The 25,156-nt window shown below is 39.7% G+C and overlaps 1 protein-coding gene across 1 annotated transcript in view; it reads left to right on the top strand.

Annotated features, from left to right (window-relative positions):
• Positions 1-25,156, top strand: part of CLASP1 (cytoplasmic linker associated protein 1) — a 169,543-nt gene that overhangs the window by 83,226 nt on the left and 61,161 nt on the right. The window contains exons 13-24 of the mRNA XM_088168262.1: positions 223-358; positions 1,075-1,145; positions 2,111-2,170; positions 2,882-2,959; positions 4,466-4,633; positions 5,433-5,482; positions 6,645-6,815; positions 8,474-8,497; positions 15,559-15,666; positions 17,180-17,206; positions 18,587-18,754; positions 23,862-23,969. Coding sequence (XP_088024388.1) covers positions 223-358; positions 1,075-1,145; positions 2,111-2,170; positions 2,882-2,959; positions 4,466-4,633; positions 5,433-5,482; positions 6,645-6,815; positions 8,474-8,497; positions 15,559-15,666; positions 17,180-17,206; positions 18,587-18,754; positions 23,862-23,969 — 1,169 coding nt within the window. The remainder of the gene's footprint in view (positions 1-222; positions 359-1,074; positions 1,146-2,110; positions 2,171-2,881; positions 2,960-4,465; positions 4,634-5,432; positions 5,483-6,644; positions 6,816-8,473; positions 8,498-15,558; positions 15,667-17,179; positions 17,207-18,586; positions 18,755-23,861; positions 23,970-25,156) is intronic.

The following is a 25,156-nucleotide window of genomic DNA, read 5'->3' as shown; positions in this document are numbered from 1 at the left end:
TATTTTATGCTGATTTTACTATTTCTCAGGGTTCAGATGAATATAGGACACAAGTCTGAAATGAAAGGAAAGGAACTGTTTTTTGAAACATGGTGTTATCTCCTTTGGAGCTGGAGTTGCAAAGATTGAGATGTCAGATGTGCTTATGTCAGATGTTCTGTACAAGTCTGACTCGCTTTATCTTCAGCTCACTTACCAGCATTACTTCATTCTGTTTTTCAGACATTTGTCATCAGTTCTGGGAAACAAGTTTGACCATGGGGCAGAAGCCATCATGCCAACAATTTTTAATTTAATTCCAAATAGTGCCAAAGTCATGGCCACTTCTGGTGTTGTAGCAGTTAGATTAATCATTCGAGTAAGTATATATCAAAAAAAAATAGTGTTACAATTTCTGAATACTGCAGTGTTTCTGATGAAGTATGAATGCTGCTGCAATGAAAATAAGATTAGGTGCCTAATCTACTTTTCTGATAGTGCTGGGCTTGGCTGTCTCACATGCTGTGCAGCCTTGTGCAGATGATGCTTGTTTAAGCTCTGCCAAAATAGTAGGGGAAATGTTTCTTTTTGCAGGGCAAGATATTTCCATCCCTCTAAGAGCTGAGCAAACATTTTTCTTTGAGAGGGTTTTAGACCAGCCTTGCAGCACAGACTCATCCTCTTAATTATGCTCTAAAATACCTCACAAAACTGTCCATATTTCTCAAAACTATTAGTTCACAGTGGTGACTTCTGCCTAGTGATTCATTGGCTAAGCTGTAGGTAGCCTGATGTCTCTCAGGTTGTCACCACTTGCAGTTTAGATCCTCCCGCAGTGACTTCAGCTCCTTGACTCACTAGAGTGTCATTGTAGAAGAAAATCAAGTATCTGTTAAAGGTATTTTAGCTGTTAAATTGAATAATATTTTTAATATTAAAAATCTGTCCATATCTGTAACTGTTCCTTTATATGGCAGTTCTGTTTTTAAGAATTGAGCAGCAGTAAGGATCTCAAGGTGGCTGAAGGAGATGGTGTTTCATTCTATGGAATTATTGTGTAAAGATTTCTTCCTGTTTTTGTTTGTTCTGTTCCAGCACACGCACATCCCTCGGTTAATACCCATCATAACCAGTAATTGTACTTCCAAGTCTGTTGCTGTTAGAAGGTGAGAATTTTTTTGCATTTACTGTTTTTTTACTAGTACTTTCTGAAAATGTGAATGTATTTGTTGTTACTTGTGAAAAGGGTTGAAAACACATTAATTATTATAACATGAATCTCATTCTTCTTCATGATTTGAGTTCAAATTCAAAGTCAGCTATCCTGTATAAAGAGCATCACTGCAGAGAGAAAAAGGCATTTTTCCACAAGGAGAAATGGTTTTTAAAAACTTAATTGTTGTCCTTACATGTTGTTACAACAATATATTATTTTGGCATTTTTACAGACACCTTCCTATTCCCCACTGCTGGCGCTTACAGTGACTTGTTTTCTTTGAGCCAGTAAATCAGTCTTACATGAAAGTATCATCTGGAAGGGAAGTTGGACTGAATGGTCTAATGGTCCTGTCTGCACTTAAAATCCAAGTGCTTCAGTCCACTGCCTCACTGAGAGACTCTTGCCTCCTCCATATACATTAACTGGTTCTCTTCAAGTTAGACAAAAGGAAGGGCTTTGTGGTTGTTGTATTTGGTGACAAACCTTGAACACATTTCAGCACACTTGTGCCTTAAGATTGTTGAAGTGAGGAAGGGAGATTAAAGTTGGAAAAGTCTGTCCCCACATGAGGCTAACTGTGAAGTTTCTGTGTGAAGCATGGGTTAACAGGTACAGAGTATCAGTGTCAAATCTTCTGGGCCTGTATCCTATTTAATGAAAAAGGAAGGTTCCAGGATTGTTTTATGGCAATCCCTCTCTTGAGGCTTCTCTATAACAAGCTGCCTCCAATTAATACTTCAGACGGTTTATTAATGGTCGTTTTAGATGTGTTGATATTTTTATTGGGGTCAACACTGAATTTTGATGTCCCAAAAAGTTTCCTAAGCAAAGATGGCTATTGTTCAGAGTCGAGTATGGAAGCCAGTGTGCCTCAATTAACTTAAACTCAGCATTTCTTCTCTCTCCTCTCAGGCGCTGCTTTGAATTTTTAGACTTGCTGTTGCAGGAGTGGCAAACACACTCCTTAGAGAGGTGAGTTCTGAATACAAGTGGGTTTGTTCTCTCTTAGTCATCTGAGGAGAAGGAGATAATTTTCTGGATCATTCTGGACAAAGGATCATTTAGGAGAGAAGATTATATTAGGTAGCTGTAGTAGAGATGTTTTTACCACCCAAAAGAAGCGTGTATGCACATACACTGTTTGTTCTGTAGTTCTGTCAGGTTTCGGTGAGTATGTCTCCTATGCCAGCCTTGGAAAACCTGGCTGAGCAAATACCTGAACTCAATAACTTCCGTGTAACAATTGGTCTTCCTTTTGCACCATGAAGTGATATGATGAGGTGAAGTCTGCTGCATTTCTTATCAGGAGCTTATGAGACTTCTACATTACTTCAAACTAGTGACCAGTTGAATTGTACGAGGAGAGACTGGGACACAATTTCCTTAGCCCTAGACTGCACAAGACTATTTAGGGCTTAGGAAACTGTTCTTGAATCCAGGCAGTTTGGATAACTAAGTAAAGGTCTATGAAGAATGCTGCTTGCTGTTTTCCTAGACAGCAGTGTGGATGAAATAAAACTGACTTGTAAGAATAAATAAAGGTCACAAAAATCCTTGATGGAAATGAAAGGATGTGGTGAACTGTTTGTTCTCAGAAACCAAGGCAAAATCAAATTAGTAATTTGTTTATAAGTGTGGCACATCTTTCTGAACTGCTGCATAATATTTTCTTTCTTATTTCAGACACATATCAGTGTTAGCTGAAACAATAAAGAAGGGAATTCATGATGCAGACTCTGAAGCCAGGATAGAGGCAAGAAAGTAAGTTGAAGCTATTGTTGGTGTCTCTTCTTCCTCCCCTTCTTTGCCCCTGTTTTGTGAGTCAGTGGTATTGGTTGAGACAAAAATCCAGACAAGGTACATTCTCCTGGCTTCCCAATTGGTGGCAAAAAAGAGAGGCTGAGGAGTGACAATTCTGTATAGTTTCCTGAGGAGGGGAAACAGAGAAGGAGGTGCTGATCTTTTCTTCCTGTGATCTGGTGACAGACACATCTTTTGTGACATTGAAAAAAAAATTTATGTATATCTATAGGAAATTTTAATGTTTTCAATTAATTTTATTCTTTTGAAGATCTTACGCATTTCTATTAATATGATCATACTTATGGTAGTATGCTGGTGTACCAAGATCATGCTCTTCTGAACAGAACACTAAAGGAACATTTTTCTGCATAAAGAGGATGGTGTAAAACATAAAAGCAATGAATGATAAATTTTATTAATCTAAATGCTGTGTTTTAAGCAGTGGTGTTTCACAGTAGGACTGCTTAAATCCTTTTGAAAGGCAGCATGTCCATCACTGAAAATTACAGTAGTCACTGGGACTTCACAGCAGGTGACTAGTTAAGCTGAATAGACAGCAAGGAGAACGGCATGGGACTTCAGAGAGCATGCTTAATTTGCTCTTCCCATGTTTATTAAATAGCAGTGTGGCTGATTGTGACACAGAAATTTGTTTTCTTCTTGTGATGTGAGAATGCATGTGGCTTCTCTGAGGACTGGCTGTCACACGCAAACAATTCTTGATTCATTTGAGCTAATGATCTTACTCTTAAACTGCCCATTAGTTGCGCCCTGAAAAGTACTGAGAGTCTTCATCTCCTTTGTGTCCCAAGAGTGAATGGTATTTAGCCATCAGCCAGGAGGTTTGGACCGTAGAGAAATTCTGCCCTCATCTTAAAATGCTCTTTTATGTTCATAATGACACTGATCTGAAGTCCATGTGAGCATCTCTTTCCTTCTTTTCTTTTTTCGAAAAAGACAGGCAGCAGCCTCAGCTTGGTACAGAGACGTGTCTCTGCAGCATTCTTGGAGAGCTGTTGGTTAAACTTGAGGAAGAAAACAGCAGCTGGTGCTTTTCTCAATCAGGCCCATTCGTGTGTGTTCTGCCTTTGGCATGTTTTTGAAGTAGCTACTGCACACCCAGTCCCATACTTGTGTCAGTCTGGTGAGCCTGCAGTCTCCCGTGTACAGTAGGCAGCTGGAGGGATGAAGGTTTCTTCCCTAATACAGCTTTGTTGGCTACTCCTGTTTTTACAACAAATGCACCAAATGGTTCTTTCATTTGGTTTCTTTTATGCAGCTTTTTGAGCAGTACAGTGGTTGAAAAAGCTGTTTGTCTTAAATGTGTCAGGGCAGTAGGTGCTTGAAATGACTGGGTTGACAAGCCCACTAATGGGAATAGTGAGAAGGGCTCTGGCTGTGCCTTTGCACCACAGCCTGCTAAAACATGACAAGGGTGTGTTTACAGTGCTGTGTCATTTCCAGGTGCTACTGGGGTTTCCACAGTCACTTCAGCCGAGAGGCAGAGCATTTGTACCACACCTTGGAGTCGTCCTATCAGAAGGCCCTGCAGTCACATTTGAAGAACTCTGACAGCATCGTGTCCTTGCCACAGTCGGATCGCTCCTCCTCCAGCTCCCAGGAGAGTCTCAAGTAAGGCTTTCTGTGTCACTGCCTCTCCATTTAAACACTTGCTGACAGACAGCTCCATTGAATTGAAGGGAGCCATCACATTTGTCTCATTTGGTCATTATTTGGACTCCACACTTGGTTACTCCAAAATAGATTTATTTGTTTGTTTGTTTATTTATTTATTTATACCTAACACTATATGAACAACAAACCCTGTACTGGCTTCAAAATATAATCATTATCTTGACTCCATAAATAATTTTCTAGGAAGCTATTTGTGCTCAGCAGATAGTGTTAGTTATTCCTTTCAGGTGCTTAGAACAGTGCTTAGATCGAAGTTCTGCCTTTAGCATTAATCCTAGAGGTGTAAGTCTGTCTCTTTACAGACAAAAGAAAAAAAATGACTAAATTAAGCTTGAGTTGTAACTGCCAAGTCAATATGTAACTCTTATGTTGAATGCATGTATTTTAGCTACTCTCAGATATACATTCAACTTAGGCTCTAAATATCTGTGATTTAAGTGTAAGACCTATATAAAAAATCTCCATAACTTACTAATGTAACTTTTTAAATCTACAAAAAGTGTTCTTAAAAATATTTTTGTGTAAATAATATGAGTACTAATTTATTTCTTAATGCTTTTATAAATAATATCATGGTGATGCTATATTTATTCTTAACCAAAAAGCTTTGGTAATTTATTCCTGCATATAAATAATTTTGTATTAACTTAATTGTGTACTGAGGGAACAGAATTGTACTGCTCTTCATGACTGAAGTATAAGTTTTGTTTTAATAAGTGTTTGTATTAACTTCCAGCCGTCCACTCTCTGCCAAAAGAAGTCCTACTGGAAGTACAACATCAAGAGGTGAGAACAGGAGCTGAAAAATGTGCTCAGGTGTTGCTGAGGAAGCGTGACATTGTGATATGCAAAATCCAACTTTGATCACTGTTTCCTGTTCCCTAAAATGGCAGCTCAGGATGTAGAAATTTTAATTTGGATTTTATACCATATTCTGTGCATCAGCTGGTGACAAAATAACGCTTTTAAAAGAAATTATTAAATCAGTAGTTTCTTACACCTGAAGGGAAGCCTAAAAAGCCTTGAAAATTGTAACCAAAGTATGTTTAGTGTTGTAATAGCTTGAGTAAACTGCTGCTGATGCTAAAACATGCTACATGGTCTAATAGTGCCTTCAGTTTTACAATGTTATTTATTCTCTGTGGTTTCTGTATTTACTGGAGGTGTCTGCACATAAGTCCTATAGTGTTAAATTCCATCTCATTGCTAATGTTTTTCTTGTCAGATGGAATGTTTAGGTACAGCTTTTCTGTCCTAAGTAAATGCATACAATGATCTAAATAATACATTTTAATATAGAATATAATAGACAAAATTTTGTTGGTAGAGTACAAGCTGCCTTTTACACCTGACCAAGGTTGGGTTCTGGCTGATTTGTCTGTAACTACACCCTAGTGAGACCTTTGGTTCAAGGAGATGATGTTGTGTAACCTACTTGACTGTGCACACAAATGCATATTTGCTTGCAGCTGAGTAGTCAAGCTTCATGCTTAAGAGTGTGAGCATCAACAAGTGATGGGAACAACGACCCTCATGAGAAGATGAGGTGTTGGGAATGAAGTTATTAGAACCTGGACTGAAGGACCTGCAGGTCTGTTTTGGCCAGCAACTCTCACAAGCCAGTGATGGGTACTGTGGTTGAACTTTCCCATCTAGATTCTGTTAGAAATTTCTTTTTACTGGCCTGACAGCCTTTTTGATCTTACCATTTTGGCTTTTAGAACTTGGTAAAGTTCTTAGAGGTAGCATCAGGGAAGAATTGATGAAATATCTTTGCAGGCAGTGTGGGGAAGCCCACATTGCCCTGATAAAGCATTCTTAGTTGAGGTATTTCAGTGCCAGCAGGGAGTGTTAAAAATAGTACTTTAAACTGCTTGTCAGGCTCTTTGAAGCACGCAGCTCAAAAAATTAATCTTCTTTATTCTGGATCTCCCACTCCCATCTGCAGCATCTACAGTAAGTACAAAATCTGTGTCAACACCAGGATCTCTGCAGCGATCCCGCAGTGACGTCGATGTGAATGCAGCAGCTAGTGCCAAGTCAAAAGTGACGTCTTCTGGAGCAGCCACCCCCTTCAGTTCTGCTGCAGCCTTACCCCCAGGGTCATACGCATCACTAGGTAAATCTACATGTTCTACTCCTGCAGTTAGCGTTCTCTAGTAGCAGAAAGTGCCTCGCAGTTTTATTGGAATAATAAACTGACTAGAAGAACGTACCTCTGAGATAGTTTACCAGCTCTCCAGGATCAGTGTGTGATCTCTTGCCCTTTGGGATTAAGGAAAAAAATACAACAGAACTGACTTGAAGCAGCAGTTTTGAATTGTGTAATAATCTGCGTCTCACTCTTCCTTCTGGGGAAAAGCAGAACATACTGTGGTTCTGGGATATTGCTGAGGACAATGCTACTCAATTCCTTTTGACATGTTCCCTGTCTCTCTTCCTTCTTTTCCTTCCCTCCTTTCCTGAAATTGTTTTTTCATTAATTGTTTTATGCTTTGAATAGTACATCTTAGTTGAGTTTGCTCCCTTTCTGTTTCACAAAGGAGAAAGAGAGAGAAGCAAAGAGGAGGTCGGCCTTGCCATGTCATCAGACAGGATCGAAGTATCTGTTCCTTATGCTGACTCTTTGGATTATAGCTACATGTCACATTCCCTCAGAGCATTGTATATCTTCTTCAGGTGTCTCAGGCTTTCTTAAAACAAACTTTGCTTTGGATCTTTCTCTCCTGGAGTTGCCATCGAAGGAGTCACGGAGGAGGAAATGCAAGGCAGTGATTGATACAGTATTTGCTGAGCTTCATCTTGGTTGTGAGCAGAGCTGATCATCTGAGCTCGTTTCTCATTCTGCTGGTTTCACACTAATCTAATCCCAGACTTGTCATCGATTTACCTTTACAACAGGGAAGAAACTCAGGGGTCTGTACTCTTGATTTAAGCTCTGTACATTGTCTTCACTGAGTCAGTTGAGGAGTTTCCTCTTTTGATGTAGGGAATTTGCTCTTTAGCCTGTTAAAAAGTAAGTGGTGAATTATATAGGGATGGTTTTAATGGATTCCTTTTTCAGACAGATTTCTTTCATATCTGAAATGTTGACTTGGATGTGTTGGTTGTATTCAGTTCAGAAGTTGAATTCTTATTCTGATTTAAATTTTTCATACTTGGTTCAAGATGCAGATACATTGCAGTGGAAGTGTAATTACAGAATGTGAAGCTGATCACATGATGGTGAGCTTACAGATGCAGCCACGTTTGAGTTGTGCTGCACTCTGACTTCAGTGGCTAAACTGACTTCAAACAGTCTTATGTCATAAGGAGGAATGAAGAGGGAGGAAGTATCTACTTAAAGCTGACTTGGTCCTTGAAGCTTAGAGACTGACTCCAGTATCAGTCTTGTTCTTTAACCAAGCTCTAGGAGAAAAGTAGCAAATTCACTCTTAAGTGATGCAAACATGGCTGCTCCTGAAGGATCTTGCTTCCTTTTTAGCTAATAGGGACATTTATCACCTGCACATTCCCATGAGAGAAATGGTGAGGCAAACAACGAAAATGGAATTGAGCAAAGGTTGGTTGTTGCAGGAGGGAAAACCTGCAAGTGTTTTCTTCTAATACATCGAGGTTTGATTTACTGCTCGGTCCAACTTCTTTCATTTCTTTAATTTTAATGTATTAATTTTTTTTGCATATTTATGTAGCTGTTATATAGTGCCCACTTCTGTTGATGTTACTGATTTTTTTCCCTATTAACCCTGTCCTTACTTTTCTTTAATTTGCCTAAAGATGGTACTACCAGTAAAACCGAGGGTAAGCAGTCTCTCTGTGTAACTGAGGTGTGTCCACAGTCGTCACAGTCGTACTATCCTACCTGGTCTCTGTTCTCAAAGTGTTACCTGGTTCTCATCCATGTTCACTGGTGACCTGCATGAAGTGTTGCATGGTTGTCCTGCTCATTTTGATGCCATGGGGTATTCCTCACTTTCTCTTTAAGCTCCTCCCTGCTAATAAGTCTGCTTTTATGATTCTGGTCCCTAAGTTGTTATATGGATTTCTCTATTTAAAGCATTGCTTTTGGTTGAAGGCGACCTGTGTATAGACTAAAAAAGCCCCAACAAAAACAAAAAAACTCCCAAACACCACAAGGCTTGTGATTTCTCCTTGATGTGTAAAGGTTTGCTGTGTTTTTCCATCCAAAGCTCAGGTCACAACTGCCAAATGCTTTCGGGAAGAGACTGGGCAGTGAGAGAATTGAATGAGATGATCACATGGCAGAAAAATGAGGACAGTAAACAATGATCTCTAGGGAAGGAATATTTAGTCAACCTCTTTAAACCTGACCTCTCTCTTTTTGTTGGTAACTGTCTGAGTGAGATGGTTTACACCAAAGACAGTTGGAGGAAAGGCTTTTTTTACTAGAACACTGAGCCTGCTAGGTTGGGAAGGATCCCAGTCTTTTTTTCTGGCTCGTTGTCAAAACTTGTTCTTTATTTCTTCTGCAAAATAAATCACTTTCTCTGAGGTAGACAGGAGCTGAAAACAAGAATGTTTTCTACACAGAATGAAGATACCACACTCTCCAGCAAAGCCTTTTTTTTTCCAAGTGCAAGTCTCTTTTCAAGGGATCTATTACTGTCTTGTGGGACTGTGCTCGTATCTTTGATGGCTGCTTGTATTTGGATGTGGTGGTCTGAGAAGTGCCACTGTGCTGTTGTAACATCTGTGTTATTTTCCTTACTATTAGTGATGCATTGATTTATTATTTGGAAGAAAAGTTCTGTACCATTTTTGGAAATGGTACTTAGTGTTGAGAGATGACCTGACCTCTGCATCTTGAGCAAGAAGTATTTGTATTTTGTGATCTGGCAGTGATAAGGAATATCAAGTTGTCCTGAGACCTGTATTTCTAAATCAGTTATGAGATAGATGAAAATTCCAAGTTGTTGTAATAACTGATCTTTTTTCTTCTCCTTTTTTTTTGTTGAACCTTTCCTTTTTTTCTTTCATCTTAGTTCTCAAACCTATCTATTTTTGGCCTACATTTAAAATGTTGAAGGTTTAATGTTTTATGTGAAATACCATATACAGCTTTCAATCCTTTTCCTTGGCTATAATAATGTTTGCAGAGGCCTGTTAAAATAGCTGTCCTGTGGAATACCTCTATTTTTAGTTTATTAAATACTTTATTGTCATGATGCAAAAGGATGGGGGTTTTATTTGGTTATTGTTTTCAATTCAGTTACATTAGGAGCAGATTGGATTTGGTAAAAATCTGTAATAGAAACCAGCAAGTTGCTTGGGGCAGGGAAGATTGAGATGAACTTCCAGAAACTGGATTTGCTATCCCCTAAGCAAACCAAGTCTTATACCTTCTTTTTGTTGTAGGATTCCCTCTTTTTTGAGGAGGAGGATCAGGGAGAATTAAAATTACACAGTACACTATAGCCAGAGTACTTCAAGAATGAGTTTAATCAGTATTTGAAACTCTTCATCTTTTTCCTTTGAGATAGTTCAGGAGAAAAAAACCTTTTTTTCAGGATTTAGCATGTCCTTCACTGAAGAGTGAAGCTGAGTAAGGTCCTCTGCCAACTCTGTGATCTTGCCGATTGTGTCAGGATTTACAGTGAGGATAAACTGTGTATTCTTACCATAAATGTAAAAATTAAGGTAAGGGTAGAGAAAAACATTCTCTTACTCTGGAAACAGAAGGAAGCAGAACATAAAGCAGAAATGTAGTCTACAGTCGTGCTCCTGTGGTTTGTTTTGGTTTTTTTGCAGGTCACCAGTAAGTAATTTAAAAGAAAATTCCTGTGTCTTTTTGTGTGGTTCAACTTGACATTAAATCTGCAGTCTGGTTCTCATCACTGCTTTCTGTAGCTACATTGTAAAATTCTGCTCATTCCCCTCAGTGGAGAGCCAGTATTGTGTGGACTTGGCAGTTCCCATCTGCTTTGCCCTTGGTTCTCCTCATGGTTTGGTTTGGAGTCAGGCAGCTCAAACAAAGGAGCAAGATAAAGTAGGTGATGCCAGTGGCAAGAATGCCAACTAAGAGCTGAGTATAAGTCCTTTGGTTTTAATTTGTGACATTCCAACAATTGGCAAATGCTGTAGAAGAGCACTTCCTTATGGAAAGGTAAGGTAGGTGAGCACATACTAGTGAGGTTTGTGCAGGTCTTCATGCAATGCACAGATATGCTTTGATTGCCCAGATCCTTCATGTATGGGGATCTTTTGAACTGCTTTAAGGGCTTTATGCACAGAAAGCTCAAAAGAGATAAACTTTTACAGTCTTGATCTTCACAGCTAGTGTTAGGGAGGTGGCACTTGTGCCATGTTTATTACACCTGATTAAAAGGAAACCTTAGAAAAGTTTCTGCTTATTTTATCATGAAACAGCTTTTCAAGGAATATTTTAAAAGGTGCATAATGCTGGCTTTCATTAATTAGAATGGCTCAGAGCATTTATGTTACCCTTTTTTCAAGGCAAGCATAAAGCAAAGCCCTTCGGACAAAGCCTTTCTCCAAAAGGGAAAGTGTAAATGCTGGTTTGACCTGCGACTGGCAAGTTCAAAACAAAACCAGCAGTTTGCAGTCAGTGGCACAATTTTTAGTAGTTTTTATTATTCACCAGAAAGGCAATAAAATGGGGTTTGTTACAGTTTTCAGCTAACTTAGGCTGAGGTGGACACCTTGAGCGCATTATCAAAGGCTTTGGAAGTAACACAAGTTTAAAGAAATCACCATTCCTGTTTTCTTTTCTGCCTTAAAGCTCTTCCTTTTCCTTAAGGGTAGGGCTTAACTCAAAGTTGTGTCTGATTGTGTTACCTTACACGGAGCTGCTCAGGTTCTTTACTTTTCTTGCTCCATCCCTTTGCAAGTGCTGAGTTGATTTGGCTGTGTTTGTGTAGGGCAAAGTGGACTCTTCACTGAGCCCTCTGCTTTGGAGGGAGATCTCATATAGAACCCAGAGGCAGCACAGCCTGATGGTTTCCAGTAAGGATCAGGTGCTTCCCAGGGTAAATCATGGTCCAGAGTCAGGTCTTTCTAACATTGGAGAAGTCCTAAATATGCATGGAAACCATTCTGATGGTGGTTGTAAAAAGTTTTTTAAATATTATCTTTTTATTGTTTTTAAATAATCTCTGTGTGTCTCTCATGTCCATGTGTAATTTAGCAGTGATACCGCTAGGGTTAGAGGCTCTTTCAGGAATGCTTCTCTCCAGCTGGGGCAAAAATCCAGTGCTGGTTAACCTGAATGCATTAACCTGATCCCTGGAGAGGCCATTATCATCCCAGTGCATCCATTTATAACTTGTGTGGTTATAGGTGTCCCTATTCACAGCATGGAATTGATTAAAATGAGTTGTAGAGCTGTTATATACCATTTCTAGACTATTTGAAAATGTGTGTCATATAAAGCCTGTGACTGTTCTGAGCACTGGATGGGGATGCTGCAGTATCCAGCCAGAGGGCTCGACCTGCCAGGTGAAGCCACTTGTAAACCACAAATGATATTTTATTATAGGATCTTCCTTAATTTGTCCCTTTCTTGACAGAAACAACAAACAACCAAAAAGCCAAGCCAAGCTTTCTAGGTTTAGGCATTTGTTAGACATTTCAGGTTGATTCTGAACCATTGTTGTAAAAATGACAGTAATTGTAAAAAATAAAACCAAAACCTCCTAAAAATCCAGAAATGGTTTCTTAACACAACGCATTTATATGGAGTCTTTCAAAATCTTTTCTGTACCAACAATGTAGTGTCACATGTCAAATTTAGATCAAAGGCTTTTTTATGGAAATACTTTTATGGTTTTTGGAAAGTAGTTGGGGCAGTCTTTATCTGTTCCTTTGCCGTGCAGTTGTTGTTAGGATGCAGCAATGCTTTTAAAAGCAGCAGAAAAATAATGGTTATGAAATATGGATTGCTACATCTGTAGTTTGAGCTAGATATGGAGACCAACCCACTTGAAAGCAAAGAAGTTTTGGGAGGGGAGGCGTTTGCTTGAATTTAAGGACAACAAAAAAGTTTAAATAACTTACTTGATATTTTTTTCCCAGTCCTGCTTGAAATTTTAGTTTTTCTGTCTGGGTTAGAATGATAAAGCCACACACATAGTCCTATGTACAAGTAACTCTTGGATGGGAGTGCAGATTCTTGCTTGCAAAAGAAATTCCTGGGGGAATGTAGAAGACACATGTGTTGTATGGATTAACTACTATACATGCATGCTGTACTTGGTATAATATATATTAAAAATCCATTTGCACAATGCAAGTCCAATGCAGTCTTCCAATGCTTGTCAGCATTTTTTAAAGGATGAGAAAATCTGTATCAGTGTTGGAACTCTGTTCTTCCTGTGGAAGAAGAGCTTCTCTGACACTGTTCCCTCTGACACCCAATAGCCTCAATCAGTGTGCAAATGGAACAGTCCAGAAGGAAGCAGAATTTTGTTCCTGGGAATGCATGCATTCATTCATTCATAAACTGCTGAAGTTGGTAGGAATCTGTCCACCAGCCCTCAGGGGTTTAAAAATAGGACTGAGTTCTCTTTTTCCAATCCTGCTGATAATCACATGTTAATTAAGTTTGCATTAGTTCTGTTTTATTTTTTAAAGCTTCTAGGATTGGTTTCAGAAGGTAATCTCAGTCTCACTTTATGTATTATTTTAGGCTTTGTATTTCTTAAGTTGGAAAAGTCACATATCTTATCCCAGTTTTCCCCTTCTTAGTCACCTGTTGATGAAGATGCAAGAAGGGGGGGGAAAAGCTTCTGTAGATACAGAAAAATCCAGCAGATTCAAGTAGCCTTTGTGTAAGAGGAAGAGACAGCAGTTCCTTCTCACCCAATCTTGGCCCATGCACATCACTAAATGTGTCTTCCAGTACTGCCTGTTACTGTGTGTAGTGTTGAATTTCAGCTTGCTTTACCCCTAGGACTTCCTGCAATGCCAAGGCCTCCCATTCGCCTTCTGGAAGGATGTAAATGAATTCCATTACTGGTTCCTAAGACTGGTCAGGTTTAAATTCCTGATAGAAACGAAGGGAAGCCTTGAGGCTTCTGAGAGGAGCGTGATGTCTGCCTGCCTCGGAGCCTGTGTCAGGATTTGTGTCCATACCTCATTACCAAGTGACTGAGTGGCTCTGTTCACCTGTGTGTAGCTGTGCCAAACTTGCATGGGGTGGGATCTGGCTGGCAGAGAGCTCTAGAGCTGTCTCTGGCAGTACATCTGACTGGCCCTTTGTAAGGGGCAAGAATGCCCTAGAGCATAGGAATCTGCAGCCTTGCTGGTGGTAAAGACACCAGCAGCCAGTTTTATGGCTGTTGGACCCACATGGGTGTGCTCAGAGCTTGTTCAGTTGAGCCAGCGGTTAACAAGTTTTGTGTTTTCCCAGTTTTATGCTGATGATTCTTTCCGTGTCTTGTCTGTAAACAATTGTTTGAATATACATACCTGCACTTTGCCTACTGAGCTGTTTTGAAACTAGGTGCTGTGGAGAGGTTTGAAGTAGAGCTGTCTTGTAGGCTTTTTCCCTTCCTAACAAATTTGCCCTTTCTTCTCAAAGTTAGGCATTTCCTTGTCACTTTGTGTCTAGCAGAAGTTTTCAGACCGTGTTATGAATAATTTTGAGAGTTCAGAGAAAGAACATAGCTCCCAATTGCTCTATCTGGGCTGCTTGCCATTGTCTTGTCCTGCATGTGTGCCTTATGTGAGGTGGGTTTTTTGGGTGGGAAGTGTGTGTCTCCCTATTTGTATTTCTCTGTATGCTTATGGTGGAGACAGAGCTTATGGCAGAGACAGAGGAGATGAGTATCTATAACCAGTGGGTGCAGTTGTCTAGACTTCTCTTACCTGCTGTGGGTTTTTTCCTTTCATTATTGTGCCTGAAACTTGAAGTCATCCTCTGAAGGCAGGACAGCACTGGCATGAGTCCTAAAAAAAAGCTTCAGATTTGGCTAGGAACTGGTGTGTTGAAAAGTACTGATTGAGGCTTTCTTTGTGTTACTCTTAATTACCATTTCTTTCCCATTAACTAGAGACAGATAATTGAAGCTTAGCACTGGAAAGAACATTCTGTAGGAAACTACCCTGCCCTAGGAAGGGGATGAACCGATGACCCTGTAAGCTTTCCTAGCTCAAATTTCTGTGGCTTTTCCACAGGGAAAGGACAGAACAAGGACTGAGAGCACTTTGAGACTTTATATCCCTTCTCTGCTTAAATAAAGAGAAGGCACTCAATCTGTTTTTTTCAACACTGATTATGGTAAATGGGGCTTTCCATTACAAGTAAAGTTGCACTGATCTCTGGATAAATATAAGGGACCTGTAAACAGCAGGAAAAATTCAATGAGCCTTAAATAAAAGCGTGATCAGACTGTGTTGACAGACTGTCACAGGAGTGCTTGCCAGCCTGCGCAGGTGGAGCAGGATATAAAGCACCAGACAGCTAGGTGGAAATCCCAGCAATGGAATTTCGGAGGGCATCTGTCACACCTGTCTCTGAAAGGGTGATCACCTTGTCAGAAAGTAATAATTTAATACAGGAAGCTGGATTTAGGAGACTTGAAATGTTTTGTTGTTGGTGCTTTGTAAAGAAGCTACTATAGAACAGGAGCAAAGGATATAGAGTGGTAATATTTTTTAATTAAACTGGCTGATAGCATTACAGGAAGCAAAGAAGTTTTTGGATTATGGACTGTGGCTGTTTCCACTCCCTCCTCTGCATCTCAGCCAGCCTAATAAAAGGTGTTGCCTCTCCCAGTAAAATTCTTTTGTGCCCTGGGTAATTGTGTGTATAGTTTGTTAGACGCTACTGCTGCCTTTGTAAGAAGCTCGTTAACAGTCTGGTTGTCTTTGCATTCCTGCAGGTCGGATTCGCACCAGGAGGCAGAGCTCTGGCAGTGCCACAAGTGTCACCTCGACGCCTGCTGATACTCGAGGCCGCAGCCGGGCTAAAGTAGTTTCGCAGTCCCAGCGTAAGAATGAATTGCTTTATTCCTGGGGGAGCAGAACAGAGTTACTAATGTGTTTCTCTTGAGTTGAAGTAGCACCATCAGAGAATTGGCCTCACTTTGGACATAAAATAAAACAGATCCCCACCTAGGCAGTGTGTGCTCCTGCTGACAAACAGGGCCCCAAATCCGAGTGCTTAGCTGCAGCCTTTTTTACCAGTTGTGCAGCAGAATTTCATGTTGCTGTGATGTGTAGCTCTAAATAACTGGCACTGTGTCTTGCTGAGACACCCCCTGGGCCTGTAGCTGACTGCTTGCCCTGCTAAGCCTCTCCTGCTTATGTGACTCTATTTCTGTATGTGTGAACACGTGAGCTGTCTAAAATTAATGGGGTTTGGCATCAGTTGAAAATAGGACATTACCTATTTTGTGTAGACATGGGAAAAAGGGTTCTGCTTTGATTCACATGACACATCTGCGCTCTCTGGCTGCCTGGCAAGGCATGGTTTTCTCCTAGGAGCCACACCTGTGGTGCTGCTGCATATTTGTCATGTGTATCTGAGGAGAATTTTGTCACTCAGACTGGTAAAAGGAATTGGGGGGAGGGAAAAACTCCTTGTTATGAGGACCTTTAACCTTGTGAATAGGAGATTGGGTTTGTGGGAGGACCTGTCTGTTCTGAGGACTTGTCTGCTTTGTACCCCTATTTGAAAGCCCTTCTCTGTTCATTCTTTCATTGCTTTGCTCTGTCATGCTGGAGGGATGAAAAAGCAGTTTATAGTCTTATGTTAGGCTGGGAGAACTGCAGAAAGACATAGTATATTGAGCATGGGGCCAAACTGAAATCTTTACATTGAGGTCATAAAAGATATATTTGGGCTTTGGGATACTAATGTAAATTGTTTTCTTCAGTGTTGAACCTAGAACTGATCCAAAGCCAGAAGTGACCCTTTTTCCTTAAACTTAGTGGTGAAAAATGGTCAGACCAGATGAGACAAGTCTCAGAAGTATTTAAAAAATAGTTAATCTTTAAAGGTTTCAAAGATTATAGGCCTAATTTTTCTATAGAATGCTTTATGAAGATTTAGGATGGTCGTATCTGGACCTGCTGCACTGGCCTAGTTTGCTGATTTTCCAGCCTTGCCCAACCAGATCTGCTCTTTAGCCTTAAACCAAATGTTGTATGGAATAATTTACAAATTCCAATATAAGGAGTTGGTGCCAGGACCAAATTCTCCATGCCCACACAGTGGATTACCTTGTTGTAATTTTGCAGACTGGTTTGGGGTGCAGTTTAGAGCAGAACTTGGCTCTTGGTGTCTTGGTTAACATTTTGCTGAGACCTTGGTCAGCCTTGGGAAGTTTAGCTACATCTGCACATTATCTCACTGCATTCTGCAGAGGCTTTAGGGGTGACATGTTTGTAAATAAATCTGTCTGTATTGTGTATTGCACAAACCGCATGCTGAACGCTGTATTGTCTTGCTGTCTTTTAATCCACTTTTTGCCTGTCCCTTGGTCTGCCCTCATAATCAAGGATCCAGATCAGCTAATCCTGCTGGTGGTAAGAAACATTTTCCCTTTCTTGCTTTTTCACATTATTTCCTTCACATTTTTTAACTGCTAAGCTTTTAGCTTTCCTCATTCTCTCCTAACTGTAAGACTTAAAAAGCATTTTGTTGAAGTCATAAATCAAAATGTGTGTGGCAGGTGATTTTGCTTTCTCTCGCTAATCAAACATGGTAAGTGTACGTTCTGATGTCGAAGTTGGCTCAAACCCCAGGGGCTGAATTCTTCTCTCAGTTACTTCAGTACATCCCTGCTGATACCAGTGAGATGACTTTTAGGCTGTGGTGCTGTGTGGAAGACTAGCACCTGTCATTTTGGGGTGGGGGGAATGGAGCCAGTACCACAAAAAGTATTGGTGTATATTTGGTTCAGAATGACTCTGGCCAAGAAATTGGAGGGGGCATGTAAGTTTATACATGTGCTATGGTATTGGTTGTGACACTAACAGAGTTGCACATCTTCTTAAATTAGGACAGAAGACCAGTCTTCAACTCTTACTGGTTGTAACAGTATTTGGAAATGAAATTTTTGTGAGATGTTTAGATGCATTTCAGAAAGAAGTCAGTATGAATATTGGTTCAAAATGTGAGCTTGCCTGAGTACGGTCTTTCAAATGTGGTTTTCCTGGCTGTTTCAGCAAATAAATTTAATGTCAGAAATAGTAATGGCAACAGCAGATTACCAGGGACTCATATACTCATTTCTAAGAAGAAATGTATAGTTGCCATGGACTATTCAAAAAGACAAGGAAAAATAAAGCAGGCCAACTGTTCAACTTGCTAAAAATTTTCATCATCTGAAAAATAAATAACTTAGGTTTAACCAGCCAGATCTAAGTAAGCCAGCATCTCTACGAGTGTGAGGCTCATGGGATTTACCCATTGCTGTGCTGATCTGTTCAGATGTGATGGGTTTTTATTTTCCTTCACAGAATTTATGCCACCACTGCTGTGTAGCACGAAGCTGCCTGAGCTGCTTTGCAGAAGCCAGGGCACTGCAGCACAGCTCTGCACACAGCCTGGCTGGTGTTGCTTTATGAGGAGGTGAGGCAGTCTGGAAATCCCTTGCTGCTGCAGCAAGGCTGCCTCAGCACCTCTACAAGCTCTCCTAAAGCCGACTTGGGTGTTCATACACTGCAGTGCCTGCTTTGGGCTTCATCTCCATGGGCGGCAGAAGGTTGCTGATGTCAGTGTTCATTGTCTACAGGCTTTCCTCAGTCTTCTTGAAAGCTTATAGGGAACACTCCTGTTAGTTTTCTGAGGGATTTGGATTAAATTCTTACATAGAGCTGATTGTGTTCCAGTTTTGCTGTCAGTGTGTTTAAAATCTTGGGGGGTTTTAATTGTTTTTTCCCTTATTTCTGGTTCTGTTCTAGCTGGTAGCCGGTCTAGCTCTCCGGGTAAGCTCTTAGGAAGCTCCTATGGTGGCCTGAGCAGTGGAGCATCCAGAGTCCAGCCAGTGCCATCATCCTCAGAGAAGCGCAGCAAGATTCCTCGGAGCCAGGGCTGCAGTCGGGAGACGAGTCCCAACAGAATAGGCCTAGGTAAGGACAGGCACTGCCCGGCGTGCTTGCAGGAGGGGCTTTGCTGCTCACTAGGAAACTCTTCGTGTTACTGTTACTCTGTGAGTCTTTCAGCTGACAAGTTAATAAGATTGTGGTTTATAGGAGAGTAATTTCAGTTTTCCAGGTTGAGTTTATGGTTTCAGAATAAGCCTAAAGATGTCATGATGCGTTTTCTGTTTGAAATTCAACATGAGCGATATTATTAGATAAGGAAGCAAGAAAATTGTGAATAACCATCCCAGAAAAAAGATCTTATTTAAGTTTAGTCCTAAAATGAGTTGAGCAGTCTTTAGGGTCATATGGAATCAAGGGCAAAAAAGCACCTTCTTGGATTATTTTAGAAATTTTGCATCTTAAATGGTTTGCTTCTCTCATCTTTAATATCCTGGAGCCATGTTCTTAGAACACATTTTAGACTGATGTATTAATTGTTCTGGTTTTGATACTCTCGTCTCAGTGACTGTTAGGTAAATATTCTGTAATAGTTTCTATTTCCAAATTTATCAGCAGACTTTAAGTCTGGTGAGTAAATATTTATTAAACTTGGAGTTGAAGTGAAAAGGTATTCAGTGTGCTGTCTGAACATTTTCATTTTGTAATAGAAATTATTTTATAAGTTTGAAGTTAATGTAAAAGAAGAACATAAAAAATAACTTAGTATCAGTCAGTATCATTTTAAATCTCCAAAGACTTTACTAGTAGATTGAAATTGGTTCGAATTGGAGCCTTACTTTTGGCAATTAAATTTATGACTACTGCCTTAGCAATAGTTTTATATTTTACATTTGAGCTGCATTTTTATTTAGAGGAGGTTGTTAATAAAGAAGTATTTTATTCATTCTTTCCAGTATACTGAAATGAGTTTAAAGCACCTGAGTGTATATGCCATTATGATTCATAAAAAATACTGCATATTCATTGTGACTGCTTTTCCAAATTTAGTGTTCTTCTCATGTCTGATCTATTTTGTGGGCTCTGTATGAATATATTGTGCTTTTCTATTCGTTGCTTTTAAAATGTAAAGTGCCTCCCAAATACTAGAGGTAATTGTTCTGCTATCACTGTGTAGAAGAGCATTGCTTTTTAGGAGGAAGCAAAGAATGGTGGATGGTACCATCACACGTGCTTAAGTTGATCATCATATTATGTGGTCTGATTTTAAACGTTCTTGAGCACCTGGAGGGAAATTGCCTTGTGTAAAATCCTCACTCTTGGGTTGCCTGCTTTCAAGTATATTACAGGAGCCTTGAATTCTTTTGGAAGAGTAATTTGTATCTCATTTCTCCGATGTGCTCCCTGAGAACACAATCAGTGCTTGTTCTTTGAGAGTGGGAGAGAGCTCTGACGTGTATGGGATGTGTGGCTTTCACCTGTTCCCCCCAGGTTGGTGGACACAGCCTGGGTTGAGCTGTTATGGGAACAGGAGTGTCTGACACTTTACTGTTCAGTTGCAGAAATTGTCTTACTTATTGGATTTTGAAAGTTGTAGTACTGACCCAGATGGAGATGGCTTTTGAGCTGTCAGCTATATACCATTATTCCATTGTACTTACTACTTTATAACATAGTAGCTAACAGTATTTTATGCTTCCTTATTGTGTTGCTTCAGTCTCTGTATTTCCTTGATATTTTATTTTGTTTGTTCATCTCATTAAATAGACTCCCACTCACCTTGATTTCAGCTGCAGAAACCATCCCCTGGAGTTTTTCAGGGCCTCCTGGGGCAGTAATAGCAATAATAGAGCCCTCTGCATGTGGATGCCTGTTAGCATCAGTACCTTGCTGCTAGCTTTGATTTCCATGATGACTACAGGTATCCATGAAGTAGATTCCTTCTGTGTGCTGGGAACCCTAAAGAAGGTTTTCTTCCCCCAGAGACAGCACAGTGAGACACATTCAGTGTGCTGAGGTCCTGTCTAGTCATTTATATAGGGCTCTACTTGTGGCCCTTCAGTTTTAAGCTTGCCTTTTCTGTCTGCTCAGTGAGTTTTATTAGTGCTGGTATCCTCCTGGGGAAGGAGGAGTGCAGTCCACTTAATCTTGAGCATTTCATTGGGCCCCTTGAAGGAGATCATCTGCTCAAACAGGTGATATCCATTTCGAATGGATTGAAAATTGTCAGCCTGAAGTTAATTCTGTTGGATGCTCTGCAGATCATGTGGCATAGCTGGATCTAAAAGATGTGAGAGATTCAAGACAGCCATTCTCCAAAAAGTGGAGCAAGCACAGCTGCCTATCAGCTTTGTGCAGCAGCACTCTTCCTGCTGGGGTTATGCTCTGTGCATTTATTGGAAATCTGCAGGCAGTTCTTGACTTGCCTTGACTGGATGTTCCCCACTGCAGAGCTTTCCTTTGGCTATTTGGCAGAATTTCAGACTCTTTAAAATGCTGGTATTGATGTAAGAAAGCATCTGATGATTTTTAGTCTCCAGTTAAGAGTGATTAAATATCACACCCTAAAGAGATACCTGTGTCTTCCAAGTGGTAGACGGGTAAACAGGGGCACTTTCATGTTCTGCTGGTGATATTTGCATCTATTGGGTTCCACTGGCTTAATAGTGTGTTTTAATAATGATGTGAGCCATGTCTAAGTGCTCGGACTTTCCAGATGAAATTGGTAAAACTTAGATGTACAGTACACATTAGAAGGTTGGATTATTGAAAACAACCCATTCTTGTCCTCTCCTAGACTTTCTCACAGCAGAGCTGGCTGTGGACACACTCTCTGCTTTTATGCTGCCTACTCCTCTTAATCAATTTTGCTACTCATTCACTTGATTTCTGTTCAACTCTTGGAGGTTGAGAATTCTCAAATTGAGACTTAGTCTGTCTTCTTTGCTTTTGCTTCCTGCACTGCAGAGACAGGCTGTCACAGTATGAGACTTAGCTAAATGACAACACTGCTGGCCTTTACTGCTGACAGTGTTGAAAAGAAATAGTCTGAGTAGCTGATACAAAATCTTCTCTACGCAACGTGGTGGTGAAAATGAGAGGCAGGTGCCTGGGAGCCCACAGCAGACTCATCCTTCAGTTCTTTTCAATCCCATTTTTTTTTTCTTGCTTTTCTTATGTATCCAGTAGCATGCAACCCTTTTATTTGACCATTAATCCGGCAGTATGCAGTGTTTGGGTGTTCTGTTTGTGAAGTCAGTATTATGCTTCATCTGTGGCATTGTCCTACACTAGTAGGACAATGCAGTTAAAGTGCATTTTCTTCATACTTCATGCTGCTGCTGTTAGCTGGTATGGAAGGAGAATCTATTGTGTGCATCCACTAATTTTTTTAATCATTAACATCTCTCCCTCTCTAAAGAGCCTTTACTGGTTTTAGTAGGGTTGTATTATAGAAAAGATGGGCAGAGCTTCTCTGTTTAAGAGAAATGACTGCTTGTGCAAACCTGATGTGATGGCTGCCAATATTTACATCTAAGCATGAGACCCAAGAATGAGAAGTTTGCTTCTAGAGAGTCTGCAATTTCAAACCAAGTATTTCTGTGGCGAACTTTAGTGTTACTTTTACCTGTAGTTCACGTGTCAGCTTTTTCCCTTGTACATCTGAGATGGGATTATTGTACTCATGGACCCTAACTTCATCCAATTCTTATAATTTAGTCTGTCTTATTTATTGTAAGACCATCTAACTCAGTACCATTAGACATTATGGTGATCTAATCAGCTCGGTTGATCACTCATCGTGCATTGTCTGACATCAGAGGTCAACCATCAGAACCATTAATTCATCAGAGAGATATGAACTGGGGTTTGCAAAACTGGGAGGGATTTGACAAAGAATTTGGCAGAAGTCTCTATTGGAAATTTAAAGCCTAAATATGAAGGTTTCTATTCTGTTCTGTACTATTTTGCTCGAAGGATGCTAATATATCCAGTGTATGTGCAAGCACTGAAGCGCTGTAGAGAAACTTCAGCTTGAGTCTAGGCATTTAAGTTCCGTATACAAACCCAATAGAGATTTATAAGAACATGTATATATATTCTGAAGCATGCAAATGACATTATTTTTATAAAAATGAGCATACAAAGTATTAGCACGTTCATGTTAATGTACCTCTGCTGTGTTGTCATCAAAACTGGTAGATTAGGTTTTCTCTCTGCCTGAGAAAATTCCTCAAAAGCCATTCCTGAACACTTGAAATATGCTACTGCTTTTTCAAAACAGCAAGGGAAATTCCTCTTGTCATTAAATTCTCCTGACAATTAACTGCTGGTTTTTGCCCTAAGAAAATGTTGTATTCTTCATCAGGCATAAAGCTTACTAAATAACTTTCTGCAAACATTTTAAAAATATGCAGGGTCTCAAGCATCTGCAGGCATCTAGGGTTTTGTCCAAGTAAAGAATGTAGTTTATAGCTCCCCTGAAGTGTGCACGTCTCATACTGTGTGCATATAAAATCATAAAGATAAGCTTCTAGAAATGTCTAAGGAGCAGAAATTAGCTTCTGTCAAATATCTGAAGTTACTGCTCTCTTCAAATTCAAATCACTTGTTAACCTGTCTTTCAGGTATTCAGATTCTAAATGTTTTTTCCTCAGTATCTTTCATTGGAGAAAGATCTCTCTGCAAGTCTGTGCAGTAGACCTTTTTTTTCCCTTAGGATATTTGTTAAAAAAAAAAAAAACTTCGTGAAAGGCAAATCTATGTAAAAATATCGTATTGGTATTATGATTACTTAAAGAAATTTTTGTCTGCTATTTTGCTCCAGAAGGGTGTTTATTTTAAAATTAAGGAAGAAATATTCTGGAAGAGTTTCTTTCAGCCTCATCTGTTTTGCAACAGTAGAGCTTCCCTAAATGATTAAAGATTCCTGCTCTACTTGAATAACAAAACTTGGATTGCTTAAGAAAAAAAGCAGACTGTCAGCCAGACATTAATGCTGCTGAAATTTTACATCACAAACATAGCTCAGCATATAAGGTAGTTGGTTTGTTAAGAGCCTGAGCAGGCTGCTGCAAATTATAATTACTAATGTAATAATTACCATAACTAACAGAACTGTAACTTGACTTTGAGCTTTCTGTCCTCATTAAACTTGTTCACCTTCTCTGAAACTCTCCATGCTGCATGCTAGCACGGAGCAGTCGCATCCCCCGACCCAGCATGAGTCAGGGGTGCAGTCGTGATACCAGCCGTGAGAGCAGTCGAGATACAAGCCCTGCTCGGGGCTTCCCTCCACTTGGTGAGTACATGTAGGCATTGCAGCTTTAAGGGTCAATATTTTTTTTCCTTTTTCCCTGATTGTGATTGCCCTTTCAAGACACTGCTAGGTGGAATGAGCTCTTTTCTGTCCTCTGGATTCCTGACACTCCCTGTTTCCAACCCCATTTTTTCCCCTTCTGTTTTCTTCTGCATGCTTCAATTCTGGTTCTCAGCATTTCACTGTTAGCAGGGAAATAGCTTAGTTTGAACTTTTGCAATTTTTAGTTTCATTGAATCAGCTTGTACTGGGCTGCTGTGCTTGGCTTAATAACACTGATGGAAATCTATGGGAGGGCAAGCCTGGATTTTCTAGGTCACAGTGAAGTAGTTTGGTATCATCGTAGCCTGTTTTTGATTGACTCAATTATTCATGGTTCAATTTTCTTACAGCTAGGTACAGTTACAGTATATCATTTCTATCCCAAATCCTCCAGTGGAGATAGCAGAGCTCTTTTTGTAGAGGTTTTATAGGATAGGCAATCAACAATTATGTTGCACATGCTGTTTTGTAGGAAACTTTGTCAGGCAGTGTAAAACCAAGGAAAGATTGAGATTTTAAAGGAGCATCATTGAACTGCAGTTAAAGTGTACAGTACAAATAGAAAATCTCATTACACTTACCATATGCAGTATTTCTGCACAATGCTGAATACAGCCAAGATAGTTAATGTTTCTGATCAAATACCATATCATATATTCAACCAAATGCATTACTTCTTGTATCAAAACTTGTCATCTCAAACATGAAATACAGTTGGTCTCCAGGCCCTCTTCATTTATGTGGTAATTTAATGAAGAATGGTATTACAGTATCTATTTTGCACATAGTGACAAAGTACAGTTATGTACTGTGTAAATGGAACATAGCACAAGTTTTAATATTGGAGAAGCTTTTGGGTTCAATGACTTCATTATATTGAGCTATAAAATAATCTGTTTACATTAATATCTCAACTTCTGGTGAAAAATGGAAGGAGTTCAACTTTGATTCATAACTTAGTTCGTAGCTGTTTAAGATTAATAGATGAATTTTTTTATTGATTAAATGAAGCTGATTTCATACCAGATCTAGAAAGAGATGGTAGATCCACAACTGTAGCTTATTTTTATAGTTAACCTGCCTAGCTTCAATTTTGGATAAAGCTTTCTTCTCCAGCCAAAATGTAT

Source organism: Sturnus vulgaris, chromosome 7 (assembly GCF_052056855.1).
Source record: "Sturnus vulgaris isolate bStuVul1 chromosome 7, bStuVul1.hap1, whole genome shotgun sequence".
Classification (NCBI taxonomy): domain Eukaryota; kingdom Metazoa; phylum Chordata; class Aves; order Passeriformes; family Sturnidae; genus Sturnus; species Sturnus vulgaris.
This window is presented reverse-complemented; position numbering and strand designations above follow the sequence as displayed.